The sequence below is a fragment of the Pavona decussata genome, unplaced genomic scaffold, assembly GCF_977016875.1.
Source record: "Pavona decussata unplaced genomic scaffold, jaPavDecu1.1 SCAFFOLD_273, whole genome shotgun sequence".
Taxonomy (NCBI): Eukaryota; Metazoa; Cnidaria; class Anthozoa; order Scleractinia; family Agariciidae; genus Pavona; species Pavona decussata.
In genome coordinates, this window is record NW_028145675.1 from 68,130 (window position 1) to 84,024 (window position 15,895).

The 15,895-nt window shown below is 38.8% G+C and overlaps 2 protein-coding genes and 1 pseudogene across 8 annotated transcripts in view; 1 reads left to right on the forward strand and 2 right to left on the reverse strand.

The window, feature by feature from the left end:
• Positions 1 to 15,895, forward strand: part of LOC146455458 (uncharacterized) — a 145,082-nt gene that overhangs the window by 35,604 nt on the left and 93,583 nt on the right. For 2 of the 7 annotated variants that reach the window (XM_085094155.1, XM_085094152.1), the window contains exon 5: positions 7,082 to 7,466. The exons of 4 other annotated variants lie outside the window; for them this stretch is intronic. In XM_085094155.1, coding sequence (XP_084950281.1) covers positions 7,082 to 7,168 — 87 coding nt within the window. In that variant the 3' untranslated portion in view covers positions 7,169 to 7,466. Of the gene's footprint in view, positions 1 to 5,783; positions 5,864 to 7,081; positions 7,467 to 15,895 lie in introns of those variants that run through there. One more of the 7 variants, XM_085094150.1, reaches the window with a different exon arrangement.
• LOC146455459 (uncharacterized) lies at positions 7,338 to 12,434 on the reverse strand (the record flags this gene model as incomplete). Its single annotated transcript, XM_085094175.1, has 3 exons — positions 7,338 to 7,357; positions 11,792 to 11,888; positions 12,351 to 12,434. Coding segments are annotated over 3 exons (201 nt in total), but the record flags the coding sequence as incomplete, so codon positions are not given.
• Positions 12,436 to 14,645, reverse strand: LOC146455460 (uncharacterized; annotated as a pseudogene).

Here is a 15,895-nt window from a genome sequence, read left to right on the forward strand (position 1 = left end):
TCTGATCTGAAAATCTGGTAAGGGAATCGTAAAATTTGGGTTTGTCGAAATGAACAACAAGAGCGATCTGATCAGAAAATCTGATAAGGCAATCGTAAAATTGCAGGCCTATCGATGGCGTGGGTTTGAATTCCCCGTGTATCCAATAAGGAATTGACTGTGCGAGATAAAAAGATCTTAGGAAGGGTTACTGAAATCCAAAACATAATTCGGATAACCACGCATTTTTCAGAGATAATTAAGCAACAATGATCCCTAAAAGCTTTTAAATACATACCAATATATGGCGTTTTTTTTTTCAAATTGAAGGTTATAGATATCTGAAAAATGCGTGGCTACACCGAATTTTCTTTTTGAAATTCAATGACGGTTATTAAGCTCTGTTTTTACCGCATAGTCTTAAAACAAGTAAAAGTACCTATGCATTAGAAGGCTACTTCCTTAAAAGAAATCTGAACTTCTCGGACAATCCCAAGATTTGCAGAACGCATGCTCAGTAGCCAAAGGAGACACCTTTCTTAAACATCATCAATGACCAGCACTCACCACTTTGTCAGACAAAGAAAGGAAATGATCAACATGGATGAAATGTTGGTTGATGTTAAAAGTCATTTTCTCAGCAATTCACTTGAAAAAATGTATGTAAAACAGTGAGGAGAATAAGGATGTTGATATAAGACCGCACAAGAGATCTGGGCCAAACGGTAGCGAAAGTTGGGACTCTTGTCAATCCCCATTCTAGGTTTTCTTTGGATTAAATGGATTATGTCACCTAATTTTACATAGTCTAGGTACTTTTACTCAAGCTGATCATGGATGGAATAAAACGTCATAAAATATACTGAACAATTGCTAAAACACACACAAAAAAATACAAAAAAGCCCAAAAAAGACCATAGGTAGGCAAAGAGTACAAGAATGAAACAGAATGCATTAAAAAAAGCATACCCAAAATAAGATAACTCTTGTTCGAACATCAAAAGCAATAATTATTCTAGCCGCTTATAAATCTCGATCAGTTATGGAAACTGCGCCGAGCTTTTTTACTTGTTAGTTCGTTATTTCGGCTATTTTACAACGCAAATATCTTAAACTTGCAGCTACATAAGAATCTCAATGTACCGAAGGACTTTGCCTAAAGCCTGGTTTACACGTATAAGCACAAGAAACCTATTTCCATTCTCTTGTGCTTCTGCTTGTGCTTGCGTCGTTGCGTCGTACGTGTAAACCGGGACGACGCAAGCATAAGCACAAGCGCAAGGAAAGGAAACTGAAAAACAATGACAAGTTTTCAGCGTACAATCTAGCTACTCATGCGTTGCCATTTTCTGCCATGTTGGAATTAAATCTCGCGCCAAAAGGCAGCCCGGCCGCGCGATTGCGCCAAATTTGTTAGCTTCTGCGTTTGCGTATGTCATGTTATGCTTATGCTTATCGCACGTGTAAACATCCTTGTGCTTGTGCTTATGCTTATGCTTATGCTTATGCTTATGCTTGCGTTGTACGTGTAAACCAGGCTTGAGATTCAGTGGTAATCCACAGTTTAGGTGCTGCAACACAGAGGATCGATCACCATAGGTGATTCAGTTTCAGTTAATCAGTCCAGAGGTATCACTAAGCTTATAGGTAGTATACAGTGAAATATCCAAATTAAACCCCCCTGAACGATCGAGTGAATGTGAACAGTTTATGCCAGATCTTCAAATTTCAGAAGCCCTAAGATACTCTCATGGTCAATAACAAAACAACTGTGATTGTTGGATTGATCAAAATTACATCTTCAGCTCTATCCTATTAAAGATTGCATGGTTTTGTAAAGCTCTTCCTTTAAATTTCATCGCCCGTCAAGAAAAAATACTGCTTTCGTTGTAGTACTCAAACCTAAGTTACAGTTAGATTGTTCACCATCCCATGATTTTCCTTGGGATTTTCGTTATTCGTACGTTTCGATCGAACTGCCGCCATCATTGGTTTATAACAGCGAGCGCATTCTGGAAAAAGTATCCAAACTACCGACTGGGGCAGGATTACGAAAGGGAGACGGGAAATGTACTCTGACTAGGGGCCCCCTCGGTAATTTAGACACTCTCCCCAGGTTTCGCTCGCCGTAACAATCCAAGATGGCAGAAATTTGATCGAAGTGTACGAGTCTCGAAAATCCCATGGAAAATAGGGGGTTCAGATCACAGTCTAAGTTATCTTTAATTCATAGTAAAACGGGGTCCTGATGAATCAGATTTTTCCTCCCAGGACTCGTGATCTTGGGCTGTGGGCTTAGGACTGTATTTTCCTATTTCGCGTAGGTTGACCGAATTACCTGCCTTGTTGAGCTGGCATTTTGCTAATAACGAGATGAGCGAACTCTGGGAAGAACACCGGCAAACCTGCTAAGAGGATGAGAAATGAAATTGGGCAAGAACGCTCCCACAAGTCTCCTTTTGCTCCGTGGTAAAGCATCCGAACAAGCAATCGGAAGGTCATAGTTTGGACTCCTGTTCGGATAACTCGGATTTTGTTTTTCTAGGTATACCTGTGTCACTAACTGAAAAAAAACTACCTCTGTTTAATCCTGATGATTAGATATTATCAAATTTTAGATGGCTTAATTTGTTTATCAGTGGCCACGTAAACTGATACCTTTGAATTTTAGCGGCGATTATTTCAAATTAACTTTCCATGTTCTGTTCATCTGTTCAGTAACACGTCGATCCTCCGATACATGACGACGAGTGCATTGTTTGTTTATTATTCCGAAGGTTGCCTCGGTTAATACTATCTCGTTATATGGCTTAATCTCCCTCAAATTCACTGGTTTCGTCTTTCGAGTTCCTTATGAATATTGACATTACTAATACGACGTCTATTTTTCTATTTCGTTATAAAGAAATCACTGGCCGCAATTAAGCATACCCATAAATGTTTAGACCGGCGCGTGAAGAAACACATCTTCAAACATCATAATCAGCTAATTCTTTATGCTGTATTATTATGTATCGTTAGTATGGGGTCATCCACCAGATTTAATAGCCTTTAAAGTTTAGATGATCCCAACCTACTCAATGAAGACGTTGAAATTTTTATGATTTTGTAAGCTTTGTTCAACTGGTTCTGTCGGGTTGAGGCGGTTGATTCCGAGAGAAGCGACCTAATGCACTGTTTAATATCTAGTGTAAATGTTTGAGTAAAATATTTTTTTTTATCCTGTCTTGTTTGATTTATGGGTAGCAGCGCGAGAATTTGTCTAATATATCTACAGGACCCCACAAGTATTCCAGAAGGCTTCGGAAGGCATAGCAAAAGCCGTAAATGTGAAAAAAAAAGTCGCGAATCAAAATGTTAAAGAAGTTTAATCCAACTTTCTTAAATTTCACTGAGCCTGTTTACATGAGATTACGAAGATGTGAATATTTAATTGTGTTTACATGATAGTTTGTCTTGGGCCTTCTTTTTCTCCGCTCCCACCTTTAGAAATGAAAGTATTCTTTTCCTATATTTACTAAGGCTCAGTTTTTACATTATCTTTCCCATTATCATTTTTTGTGCTAGTTTTATTTTTGACCAAAAGTCAGTCCTGTACTTGTCAAAAGAACAGATATAACATTACAAGCATTTTGATAGTCATGATGATTGGTTAAGTCATATATGTTTGTCTTTAATAAAATTAACTATTGTTCTTCTTATTTTTTATTTCGCATAGTAAGGAAGTTTTAAGATCGGCAATCTTCTCATACTTTGTTTTTTTTAAAGACGCCACAATATCCCTTATTTGACTACATAGCTCTTAGAAGTTCTTAAACAAGCAAAGATGAGAGGTCACACTCCAAATTTATGTCCTTGTCGAAATTCCAAGGGGAAAAGCGGTCGCGCGATCAACAGCAGAACTGGTCATATATCGAAATAAAAGGCCGATGTATTATCCGTTTCCGAAATCGAAACGTCGGTTCGCATTCTGCGGCCTTACGAAAACAAATTCAAAACCAACGCACGGTCCGCGTAAAGACGAATACTTCCTCAAAGCGCGATGTTTTTAACGCGGAACTGGGACAAAGCAGCCGAAAAACAAGGTAACAAAATTGTTATTTATGTGTTTTGAATTATCCACTGAATGGATACACGCGTTTTGAGTCTATACCTTTGCCTTGTGGTACTTGCATGGGTTTGGGTTAGTAAAGGGAACAGTGGATCTCCGCGTAGATCGATCCGATGCACAGGAAATTCATATTGACGAACATTAACAAAGTATAGCTACAAGCATTAGTTCGAAATTCTCAAGAAGTAACAAAAATTCAACACTCGATCGGAAACATTGACCAAGATGCAAGTTCGTATCAAGGGTGCCTTAACGCCTAGCGGCTGGAGTTCGGTTTGAATTTAGCATTTGGAATTCAGCGAAATTAGTGAAATCGCGTACTATACAAACATAAAGGTAATCCGAACTAGAATAAATTTTCTCTTTTGAACACGTAATCATTGAAACACGCCGTCCAGCCTCAGTCAATGATGTTGACAGTGCCACTCTAATTGTTCGCAACTCAGGAATATTTTAAGCATGCAGACATCACCAGGGAACATTTCGCTGAATGTAGTGATGACTAAAATAATGAAGCAAAGGACTCGAAAGTCAACAACGAGTGCGGTGCGAGTTATGCTGACAACGAGGCATCCGCATGTTCTTGCTAGTAGCACGAAAACCGAGGACAGGAAGTAAATTAAGTTACCTCCACGAAGGATTTCGATAATCTTCACTGCGTATGGTTAAGTCTAAACGACAGTCTGACTCTATGATTTAGTATACACGTATTCTGACTTTTTGGTCCTCGATATCGGGAAGGATGTAGTGTATTGATAACATCAATATAGCGACTGAGTATGAAGTAAAACTATGTAAACAGTACATGTAAATCAACTGCACCTGAGTAAGAACATGATGTGAAGTTCCTGCTCCTCAGTTAAAGTAGAATATTCCATTGGCACTATCTGAAATGATCTGCTTGCCGATTAAACAGAGTCAGGACACACGTTAGCATCATAGCAGTGAAGAGATGCGGTTCCGACTTGCCTGGCGTTTATTTAAACAAATACACCACAAATTTGCATGCTTGTATCGGTATGTCACTAGTAAGAACAATCTGTTAAAGGAAGTGAAGAAAACTAAAGGCGCTGTTACACTGGGCAATTTTTCTTGCAACTTGTCTCGCAATTTTGTTTTGACACAAGTTATATCAGATATATCAGGGTTATATCTCTTATCAAGACCTCAGTTTTCAGTACTGTTGTGACAGCCTGATTGTAGCACTACCTTCCAGCGCGTCAGTGTGTGATTACCTTTCCGACGTCAACACTAAGCAAACTACGACTATACCGACGGGATGTTTCCTTCATTTAATAGTTAAGCTACTTTGGTATTAATGACCCCGGTAATATGAATCAAGAGCCGTCAAAGGCAATACTTTGGCTTCAGTCCGGCGTTTTGAGAATGCGAAATAGCCTCTTCATACACGATGCTCGGGAGCGAGTGAGTTCCACCAAACTGTTGATAATGTAATTTAGCTCTTTAATCATTTGCCAAAGTCTTTGCTAACAAATTCGAAGCAATACATCATCTCCCCAACTCCGTAGACATAATCCAAAGTATAAATTCCACAGCGATGTTAGTTAGAAAAGCGAAGAATTCACTCCCGAGTTTAGACTCCAAGTGCGGAAGACTTTTCATTAGGAAGTGACTGTCACTTTGTTTGGATAATTCAGATACGAAAATTAGCGCGTTTTATGTGTCTTGCATCCTTGAAGGAACATAAGCGTAGTCATTGCACACTGCTAATCAGTCTACATTCATCTGTGGAAAAACGCGAGTGCTTTTAAGGTAATGTATAGTTGATTAATTTTGCTATCAATGAAAGGTAAAGAATTGCCTCTTTTAAAACTACAAAATGGATGATCTGACTCAATATCACTGAAGCCGTTAATTATTTGTCGAACCAACGCGGTTGCGTCTTCGGTAAACATTGGCTGTGCGGAAGGCCTAAATCGCATCCGTGTTTTCTTTGGTAAAATATTACCTCAATTTTCGTAAAACGGGAAGTAATAATTTCTTTTGTTTTTGCAGGAGCAAAAATGGCGTTCCTAGAGCGCCTGACACGATGAGCGAGAACTGAAATTTGGAAAAGGTTTCGGCGACTTGATTGACTAAGGCTTAATGATCCTAACTTTTTAAACCATGCCGCGCTTGTCCAGAAAGCCCTTAAATTAAAGCCTAAAACGATCTGTGAAAAAGCATATTGCTGAAATTTTCTCCGAGGCGTTAGCGATAAAGAAAATCTCACGTTTTCTTTGATAAAATGTTAGCTCTAAACTTCTTAACACTTGAAAAGCTAATTCTTTTCGTTTTGTAAGGAGCAAATATTTCAGTCGTTAAAAATGCGAAGAGAGAGTTTTCGTAGCATTTTAGTAAGACCAGAGAACAGTTCGTTTTAATTCGGGGAATAAAATGCGTTCGTTAAATCTTTCAGCAACCTAAATCCGTTTCAGTTAAAGCATCTGAAGAGATCAAACTGTATTAGCTTATAGAAATATTCCTTTTACTGAAGGTCACAGCGCTATCTGAGAACACAGAAGCACAACATTCAACGTATTTTTCTTTAAAATTCTCATTGAGTCAAGTAGAAAACCTTACACTGATCTCTTTGGCGTGGATGAAAAAATAATAAATCTAGCGAAAGGTTATACCACAAATAGTATCACTGGCCTAAAATGTCTCTATAGCCAAAAACCTTGTCCCGGGTAAGGTGTGAATTGTTACGACGCGACCTGATGGAATTATGGGATTATCTAATTAGCATACACATATATCAAGTATTTTTCTTTTCTTTTGTCTGCGAAAAATATGCTTAATTTAAGCCCTAAAAACCGCACGCAATTTATTTTTTAGCAAGATGAATAGGTGTGTCGAAGAATGTAAATAAGCTTATAGTTCAAACGCTTCCCAGAAAGCTGTTGTGTCTTATTATTCACAGTTTATATCCGTTGACAACGTTTTTCAATCAAGTGTATGTATACTAATTGTGACAATTCTTGTATTTAGAACCTGAAAAACAGAGTGAATGGTGCAAGAGTTCACTGCTTTAGAAAGATCTCTCCATTTGGCAACCCCGCTCAGACGGTTCCATAATGTATCTAGACAGGCAGTGGGTGGGTTGTCCACATCTTTATTTCTTGCACGCATTCATCCTCGGGAGGGAGGGAGACTATAACTCCGCTAGGGTTCGCTACTACTACGATTGCTGCAAGTTTACTCTTTAAAATGGCGGACCTTTGATCAACAAAAAAAATTGCAGTTGTTAAAGTAGAAGCAGTTTTCCTAAAGTAAAAGTTAAAAAGTTGATCAAAGTAGAAACAGTTTTTATTATACATATTATCAAAGTAGAAGCGCCTTTTAGTTCAATAAAGATTGCAATGGTTAAACGGTTGATCTCTGTAGCAGCTTTTTTTTAACTTTAATATGCATTGCGTTCAAGTGAACATTGCTTCCAACGTATTTTTTTCTTGTTGTTGTGTCTCATTTTGAACCAGTTTTTAATTCCACCGACGGCAATGGCACATTTCAGAAAACTATGAGGTACGAATGAGAGATTCTGGGATCAGTTTATAAGTGTTTCTGGAAAGAGGACACAGAAGTTAAAACAATAGCAATTATAGTCAGCTGCGATGGAAACATTATTCCAGCTGAAGTATTTTTTATATTTCGTAGCTGAGCCAAGAAAAAGGCACAGTGACTGTTCGTAAGCGAAATGCTTGTCATCTTCTCTTCATCCTTCCTCGAAAAGATTCCACAATCCCTGTCTCGAAACACTCCCACCACAGTTTCTGGAGTGTACAACATTGAAATGTAAGCAGATTCAAACACTTCCGACAAAGCGCGCAAGAGCAAATGGGAGAATCGTTTCCGGTTAAGAGATTGCTTGAAATATTTTTCCCCTTGTATCCCACAAAGACTAAAACCAACATCTAATTTCTCCTTAGGAGAACACGACTTTGACAAGCCTTACCGGTCATAAGAATACTGTAAATAATCACTGCGGATGAAACATCTTCATGCTCAAAGTGACAAAAAGTGAGGAGAATATACAAGTATGTTGAAAGTGGGATTCTGCACCCTTCACGATCACATGAGAAAGAAAAGATTAACCGCTAAATTCACTACGCAACTGCAACGCAAATCGTATTGTTGTTGTTTTTATCATAATTATTATTATTATTATTATTATTATTATTATTATTATTATTATCCCAATGTATAAATGTGACCGAACAAAGCATTAAGCGTCTGTGAGTCCACCACTAGTAGTTTCGTGCCTTGTTTGCTCAAGGCTTTAAAATAGGGAACCTCATTTCTTAGAAAAACGAAAACTCGTGTTTTAGCTTCAAATACACGGGGGAAGAACAGGCCTTAAAGTGTTACTGAAACAAAATTTTGCATTTTGAGTTGATTTGCCGAAAGTGTTGTTCATGCCTCGTCCAGCACCGTAGTCAACTTTTGTTTGGGAATCCGGTCTCCGAAGGTGCTCTTTTGAGAGCTTGAACATGAAAATCTTGGGCCAAAAATGTCTGCCATTTTGACGCAGCCAAAACGATCTTGTGACATCACAGGTTGTATCGGTCTCACCACGCGGAGTATAATATGGGGTAACAGATGGTCAATTTGACTACCTACAGAGCGCATTCAAATTAGTTGAGAGGTCCAGCAAAGACAACCGCACTACGCCTTTCACATTATTTAAGAGGAACAGGGATTTTGGACTGTGCTTTGTGCCTAGTTTGGCTTTATCAAAGGCGAAGCCTTAAGACTTCAATTCTCAGAACAAACTCTTCAAAAACAACATTTGAAGAAAATATTTCTCTTACTATTCAAACAGAGATTACGCCACAGAGGTTACCCAGATAAACTTAAAGATAAAACTCTTTCAGAAGTCAATTTCAGCGAAAGAATGTTGGCCCTACATAGAAAACAAAAACAAAAATAACATTTTGCCGTTTGTTAAGAAATATCGCCCTTCTGTGCCTATAAACCTAAAAACAATTCTGGTGAGTAAATGGCACTTGACAGAAAATCACCCTCTGCTAAGAGAGATATACAAAGTCCCTTCCCTACTTTCGCACAGAAAAGGGAGATCTTTGAAAGACGTACTCGTAAGAGCAAAGCTTTGAAGGTTATACTCTTCCTATCTCGACCAATAGGAGACGTGTTTGGCCTGTCCTCATTATGTTACCATCCCAGTGTCCAGAAATGTTTAAGCCCAAAAAGTCATTTTCAGCGGCGGGAAAAACATTCTTTCTCTTCGTTTCTCTCAAAACAGACCTCACCATTTGATTAACCACCTTTCAAACTATAAATTGAGGCAATAAAAGTGGACATGAAAATTTCTTTCCAGTAGCACTTTAAAAAGGCCAATTTGACTCTGAAAGACATTCTCGTGCAAGCTAAATTTTGAAAAGGCTAAAAAAACGCGCGAGAGAATCGCGCAGGCTTCTCACTTAATTTACACAGTTGATTGACAAGCCCACAAGGACAGACCAAACAGCCAAACAGATCAATAAATTATATATGACAGTTACATTTAATATTTACTGTAGTTTTTTTTGTCTGCTTTATTGACTCTCTTTTTGTGCATTTATAAAAAGGTGGAAAGCTGGGGTGTTACTTCGGTAGGTTTATGGTAAGTGTCCCTCAGTGGGGTTGCAAATTTGCCGACAATTTTAGAAAGTCACTTTCCCGGTGAAAAAAGGGGATTTTTACACTACCATTATAAGTATCTCTCTAGCGATCACGGAAGTTTTATGTTTAGCCAAATATGCATTATTGACTAAGTGTACTAAGTTGGCCGGATATTGGCTCCTTCAACAGTTGAGTTTAAGATTACTAAGTGTGAGTCTTCTCTTTTCTTCTCTTCTCTTCTTCATACTTCGCTTCTCTTCTCTGTTCATATCTTCTCTTCTCTTCTCTTCTCTTCTGTTCTCTTCTCTGTTCATATCTTCGCTTCTCTTCTCTTCTCTTCTCTTCCTTTCTTTACTCTTCTCTTCCCTCCTCTTTACTTCTCTTCTTCTCTCTTCCCTTCTCTTCTCTTCCCGTCTATTCCCTTCTCTTCTCTTCTCTTCTCTTCTCTTCTCTTCTCTTCCCTTCCCATCTCTTATCTTCCCTTCTCGTCTCTTTTCTTCTCTTCCTTTCTTTACTCTTCTCTTCTCTTGTCTTCTCTTCTCTTCTCTTCCCTTCTCTTCTCTTCTCTTTCCTTTCTCTTCCCTTCTCTTCTCCTCCCTTCTCTTCTCTTCTCTTCTCTTCCCTTCTCTTCTCTTCTCTTTTCTTCTCTTCACTTCTCTTCTTTTCTCTTTTCTTCTCTTCTCTTCTCTTCCCTTCTCTTCTCTTCTCTTCTCCTCCCTTCTCTTCTCTTCTCTTCTCTTCTCTTTTCTTACCTTCTCTTCTCTTCTCTTCTCTTCTCTTCCCTTCTCTTCCCTTCTCCTCTCTTCTCTATCCTTCTCTTCTCTTCCCTTCTCTTCTTTTCTCTTTTCTTCTCTTCAATTCTCTTCTTTTCTCTTTTCTTCTCCTCTCTTCTCTTGCCTTCTCTTTTCTTCTCTTCTCTTCTCTTCCCTTTTCTTCTCTTCTCTTCTTTTCTTTTTTCTTCCTTTTCCTTCCCTTCCATTCCCTTCTCCTCTCTTGTCTTCTCTTCTCCTCCCTTCTCTTTTCTTCTCTTCTCTTCTCTTCAGTTCTCTTCCCTTCTCTTCTCTTCTCTTCTCTTCTCTTCCCTTTTCCTTTCTCTTCCCTTCTCTTTCCTTTTCTTCTCTTCTCAACGCTTCTCTTCTCTTCTCTTCCCTTCTCTTCCCTTCTCTTCTCTTCCCTTCTCTTCTCTTCTCTTCTCTTCCCTTTCCTTTCTCTTCCCTGCTCTTTCCTTCTCTTCCCTTCTCTTCTCTTCTCTTCTCTTCTCTCGTCTTCTCTTTCCTTCCGTTCTCTTCTCTTCCTACTCTTTCGTTCTCTTCTCTACCTTTCTCTTCCCCTCTCTTCTCTTCTCTTCTTTTCTCTTCTCTTCCCTTTTCTTCCCCTCTCTTCTCTTCCCTTCCCTTCTCTTTTTTTCTCTTCTCTTCTCTTCTTTTCCCTTTCCTTTCTCTTCTCTTCTCTTCCCTTCTCTTCCCTTCTCTTGTCTTCTCTTCTCCTCCCTTCTCTTCTCTTCTCTTTTCTTCTCTTCAACTCTCTTCTTTTCTCTTTTCTTCTGTTCTCTTCTCTTCTCTTCTTCTCCCTTCTCTTCTCTTCTCTTTTCTTCTCTTCACTTCTCTTTTTTTCTCTTTTCTTCTCTTCTCTTCTCTCCACTTCTTTTCTTTTCTCTTTTCTTTTTTTCTCTTCCCTTCTCCTCTTTTTCCTTCTCTTCTCTTCTCTTTTCTTCTCTTCACTTCTCTTCTTTTCTCTCTTCTTCTCTTCTCTTCTCCTCCCTTCTCTTCTCTTCTCTTCTCTTCTCTTCTCTTCCCTTCTCTTCTCTTCTCTTCTCTTCTCTTCTCTTCTCTTCCCTTTTCTTCCCCTCTCTTATCTTCTCTTCTCTTCCGTTCTCTTCTCTTCCCTTCTCTTCTCTTTTCTTTACTTCACTTCTCTTTTTTTTTCTTTTCTTCTCTTCTGTTCTCTTCCCTTCTCTTCTCTTCTCTTCTCTTCTCTTCTCTTCTCTCCTCTTCTCTTCTCTTCCCTTCTCTTCTCTTCCCTTCCCTTCCCTTCTCTTATCTTCCCTTCTCTTCTCTTTTCTTCTCTTCCTTTCTTTACTCTTCTCTTCTCTTGTCTTCTCTTGTCTTCTCTCCCCTTCCTTTCTCTTCTCTTCTCTTTCATTTCTCTTCCCTTGTCTTCCCTTCTCCTCCCTTCTCTTCTCTTTTCTTCTCTTCACTTCTCTTCTTTTCTCTTTTCATCTCTTCTCTTATCTTCTCTTTTCTTCAATTCACTTCTCTTCTTTTCTCTTTTCTTCTTTTCTCTTCCCTTCTCTTCTCAACGCTTCCCTTCTCTTCTCTTTTCTTCTCTTAACTTCTTTTCCTTTCCCTTTTCTTCTCTTCTTTTATCTTCCCTTCTCTTCCCTTCTCTTCTCTTCTCTTCTCCTCCCTTCTCTTCTCTTCTCCTCTCTTCTCTTCCCTTCTCTTCCCTTCTCTTCTCTTCTCTTTCCTTCTCTTCTCTTTCCTTCTCTTCCCTTCTCTTCTTTTCTCTTCCCTACTCTTCTCTTCCCTTCTTTTCTTTTCTCTTTTCTTTTCTTCACTTCTCTTCTTTTCTCTTTTCTTCTCCTCTCTCCTCTTCTCTTCCCTTCTCTTCTCTTCTCTTCTCTTCTTTTCACTTCTTTTCTCTTCCCTTTTCTTCTCTTCTCTTCTCTTCTTTTCTCTTTTCCCTTTCGTTCCCTTCCATTCCCTTCTCCTCTCTTGTCCTCTCTTCTCTTCTCTTCTCCTCTTTTCTCTTCTCTTCTCTTCTCTTCTCTTCTCTTCTCTTCCCTTCTCCTCCCTTCTCTTCTCTTCTCTTCTCTTCCCTTTCCTTTCTCTTCTCTTCTCTTCCCTTCTCTTCTCTTCTCTTCTCTTCTCTTCTCTTCTTTTTTCTGCTCCTCACTTCTCTTCTCTTCTCTTTTCTTCTCTTCTCTTCTCTTCTTTTCTCTTCCCTTTCCTTCCCTTCCATTTTCTTCTCCTCTCTTGTCTTCTCTTCTCTCTCTTCTCTTCTCTTCTCTTCTCCTCTCTTCTCTTCTCTTCTCTTCTCTTCTCTTCTCTTCCCTTCTCTTCTCTTCCTTTCTCTTCTCTTCTCTTCGTTCCCTTTCCTTTCTCTTCCCTTATCTTCCCTTCTCTTCTCTTCTCTTCCCTTCTCTTCCCTTCTTTTCCCTTCTCTTCCCTTCTTTTTTCTTCTCTCCTCTTCTCTTTCCTTTCGTTCTCTTCAGTTCTCTTCTCTTCCCTTTTCTTCTCTACCCTTTTCTTCCCTTCTCTTCTCTTCTTTTCTCTTCTCTTCTCTTCTCTTCTCTTCCCTTCTCTTCTCTTCCCTTCTCTTCCCTTCTCTTCTCTTTCCTTCCCTTCTCTTCTCTTCTCTTCCCTTCTCTTCTCTTCCCTTCTCTTCCCTTCTCTTCTCTTTCCTTCCCTTCTCTTCTCTTCTCTTCCCTTCTCTCCTCTTCTTTTCTCTTTGCTTCCCTTCTCTTCTCTTCTCTTCCCTTTTCTTTTCTTCTCTTCTCTTCTTTTTCTTTTCCCATTCCTTCCCTTCCATTCCCTTCTCCGCTCTTCTCTTCTCTTCTCTTCTCTTCCCTTCTCTCCTCTTCTTTTCTCTTCTCTTCCCTTCTCTTCTCTTCTCTTCTCTTCTCCTCTCTTCTCTTCTCTTCTCTTCTCTTCCCTTCTCTTCCCTTCTCTTCTCTTCTCTTCTCTTCCCTTCTCTTCCCTTCTCCTCTCTTCTCTTCCCTTCTCTTCTCTTCTCTTCTCTTCTTTTCCTCTTTCTTCTCTTCTCTTCTCTTCTCTTCTCTTCACTTCTTTTCTTTTCTCTTTTCTTTTTTCTCTTCCCTTCTCCTCTTTTTCCTTCTCCTCTCTTCTCTTTTCTTCTCTTCACTTCTCTTCTTTTCTCTCCTCTTCTCTTTTCCTCCCTTCTCTTCTCTTCTCTTCTCTTCTCTTCCCTTTTCTTCCCCTCTCTTATCTTCTCTTCTCTTTTCTTTACTTGACTTCTTTTCTTTTTTCTTTTCTTTTTTTCTCTTCCCTTCTCCTTTTTTCCCTTCTATTCTCTTCTCTTTTCTTTTCCTTACTTCTCTTCTTTTCTCTCTTCTTCTCTTCTCTTCTCCTCCCTTCTTTTCTCTTCTCTTCTCTTCTCTTCCCTTCTCTTTTCTTCTCTTCTCTTCCTTTTTCTTCCCCTCTCTTATCTTCTCTTCTCTTCCCTTCTCTTCTCTTCCCTTCTCTTCTCTTCTCTTTTCTTTACTTCACTTTTCTTCTCTTCTCTTCTCTTCTCTTCCCTTCTCTCCTCTTCTTTTCTCTTTTCCCTTCTCTTCTCTTCTCTTCTCTTCTCCTCCCTTTTCTTTTCTTCTCTTCTGTTCTCTTCCCTTCCCTTTCCTTCCTTTCCATTCCCTTTTCTTCTCTTGTCTTCTCTTCTCTTCTCTTCCCTTCTCTTCTCTTCTATTTTTTACTCTTTTCTTCTTTTCTTTTTCCTTCTCTTCTCTTCTCTTCTCTTCCCTTTTCTTTTCTTCTCTTCTCTTCTTTTCTCTTCCTTTTCTTTCCCTTCCATTCCCTTCTCCTCTCTTGTCCTCTCTTCTCTTCTCTTCTCTTCTCTTCTCTTCTTTTCCCTTGTCTTCTCTTCTCTTTTTTTCTCTTCTCTTCTTTTCTCTTCTCTTCTTTTCACTTCTTTTCTCTTCCTTTCTCTTCTCTTCGCTTCTCTTCTCTTCTCTTCTCTTCTTTTCTCTTCTCTTCTCTTCACTTCTCTTCTTTTCTCTTCTCTTCGCTTCTCTTCTCCTCTTTTCTCTTCTCTTTTCTTCTCTTCTCTTCTCTTCTCTTCTCTTCTCTTCACTTCTCGTCCTTTCCCTTCTCTTCTCTTCTCTTCTTTTGTCTTCTTTTCTTTTCTCTTCTCTTTTCTTCTCTTCTCTTTTCTTCTCTTTCCTTCTCTTCCCTTCTCTTCTCTTCTCTTCGAATTCCATTCTCCTCTGTCCTCTCCTTTTCTTTTAACTTCGCTTCTCTTCTCTTTCTCTTCCTTTTTTTTTCCCTTTTCCCTTTACAGTTCTTGAAATTAGTCTGTGACTCGTAACCAAAGATACATAAAAAGTATATCTCCATACTGGCGCCCTGCCTGGCGTTCAGAAATTCACCACTCGTTTATGCTTAAAATAGAGATTTCGCAGAGAAAAATCGAAACAGCCAGTTTCTTTTTTTCATATTTTTAAAATAACTTTCAAAATAGCGGCTTCGAACCGCTTCGATTTGGGTGGGAGAAAAAAATTTACTGACGAAGCTAAATGTGTATTTGTTATATCTATCCAGGGCGTAAAAACTCATTACAGATTCCGGAAATAGATGAACAATATTTGATAATTTTCATATGCTGTCAAGCACGCTGTCATCATGCAGCATTCCACAAAAATGCTGTATTTAAAACTATTATTAATTAATAAAAGGCCTTTCTCAATGTGCTTGTCATCAAAGCTGATCAAAATATCCTAACAAAACCTTGGTAAGTGGTCAATCGCATAGGCGTAGATATAGTAGATATACTCTTTGCTTTAGTTAATACCTATTTTACGTATATTCCACTAGGCTAACAAATTAAGATAAAAATCGAAGCACCAATGAGTAAAATGTTGTCATGGCCGTAAGATCATATAATTAAAAATTTAAGGAGGCTCCCAATAGTTTTCTGACCTTTTGAAATCGAAATTTCGCATGGAAGGCATGCTTCGATTTTGCTCTTACTAAATCATTTTTTTAAGCTTTGCTCAAATTTTAGTGTTTTGTTGGTTTTTAATCGACAGTTGTCACCATAGCAACGGTGACGAAGGGCACTTCATTTAAAATAACAATATCAACACAAGAAGATACAAGATACGAGCAAGAAAATACCAGATGTGACCCTTCCTTCCCCCCCCCCCCCCCCCCTCCTGCGTGGGAAGCTATAATTTGGTATTAAACACGTTTAAAATATTCAAGTATTATTCAACTCAATCAGGAAACCATTCGAACTTTTAGAATTAAGGGTTCGTGTATAGTGTTTGAAAACCTTTGACGTAAACTGAACGGCGGCAAGTGACCTGAATAACCTGTTCGAAAGGCACTTGTCGCCTAAATTACCTGATTACTCGGATTTAATTATTCAATTGGATCATACAGATGTCTCGCAGTCTAGCAACACGTGAAAAATAATGCTTTTTATTTTTCGGGGGGTAAAGCATCAGCG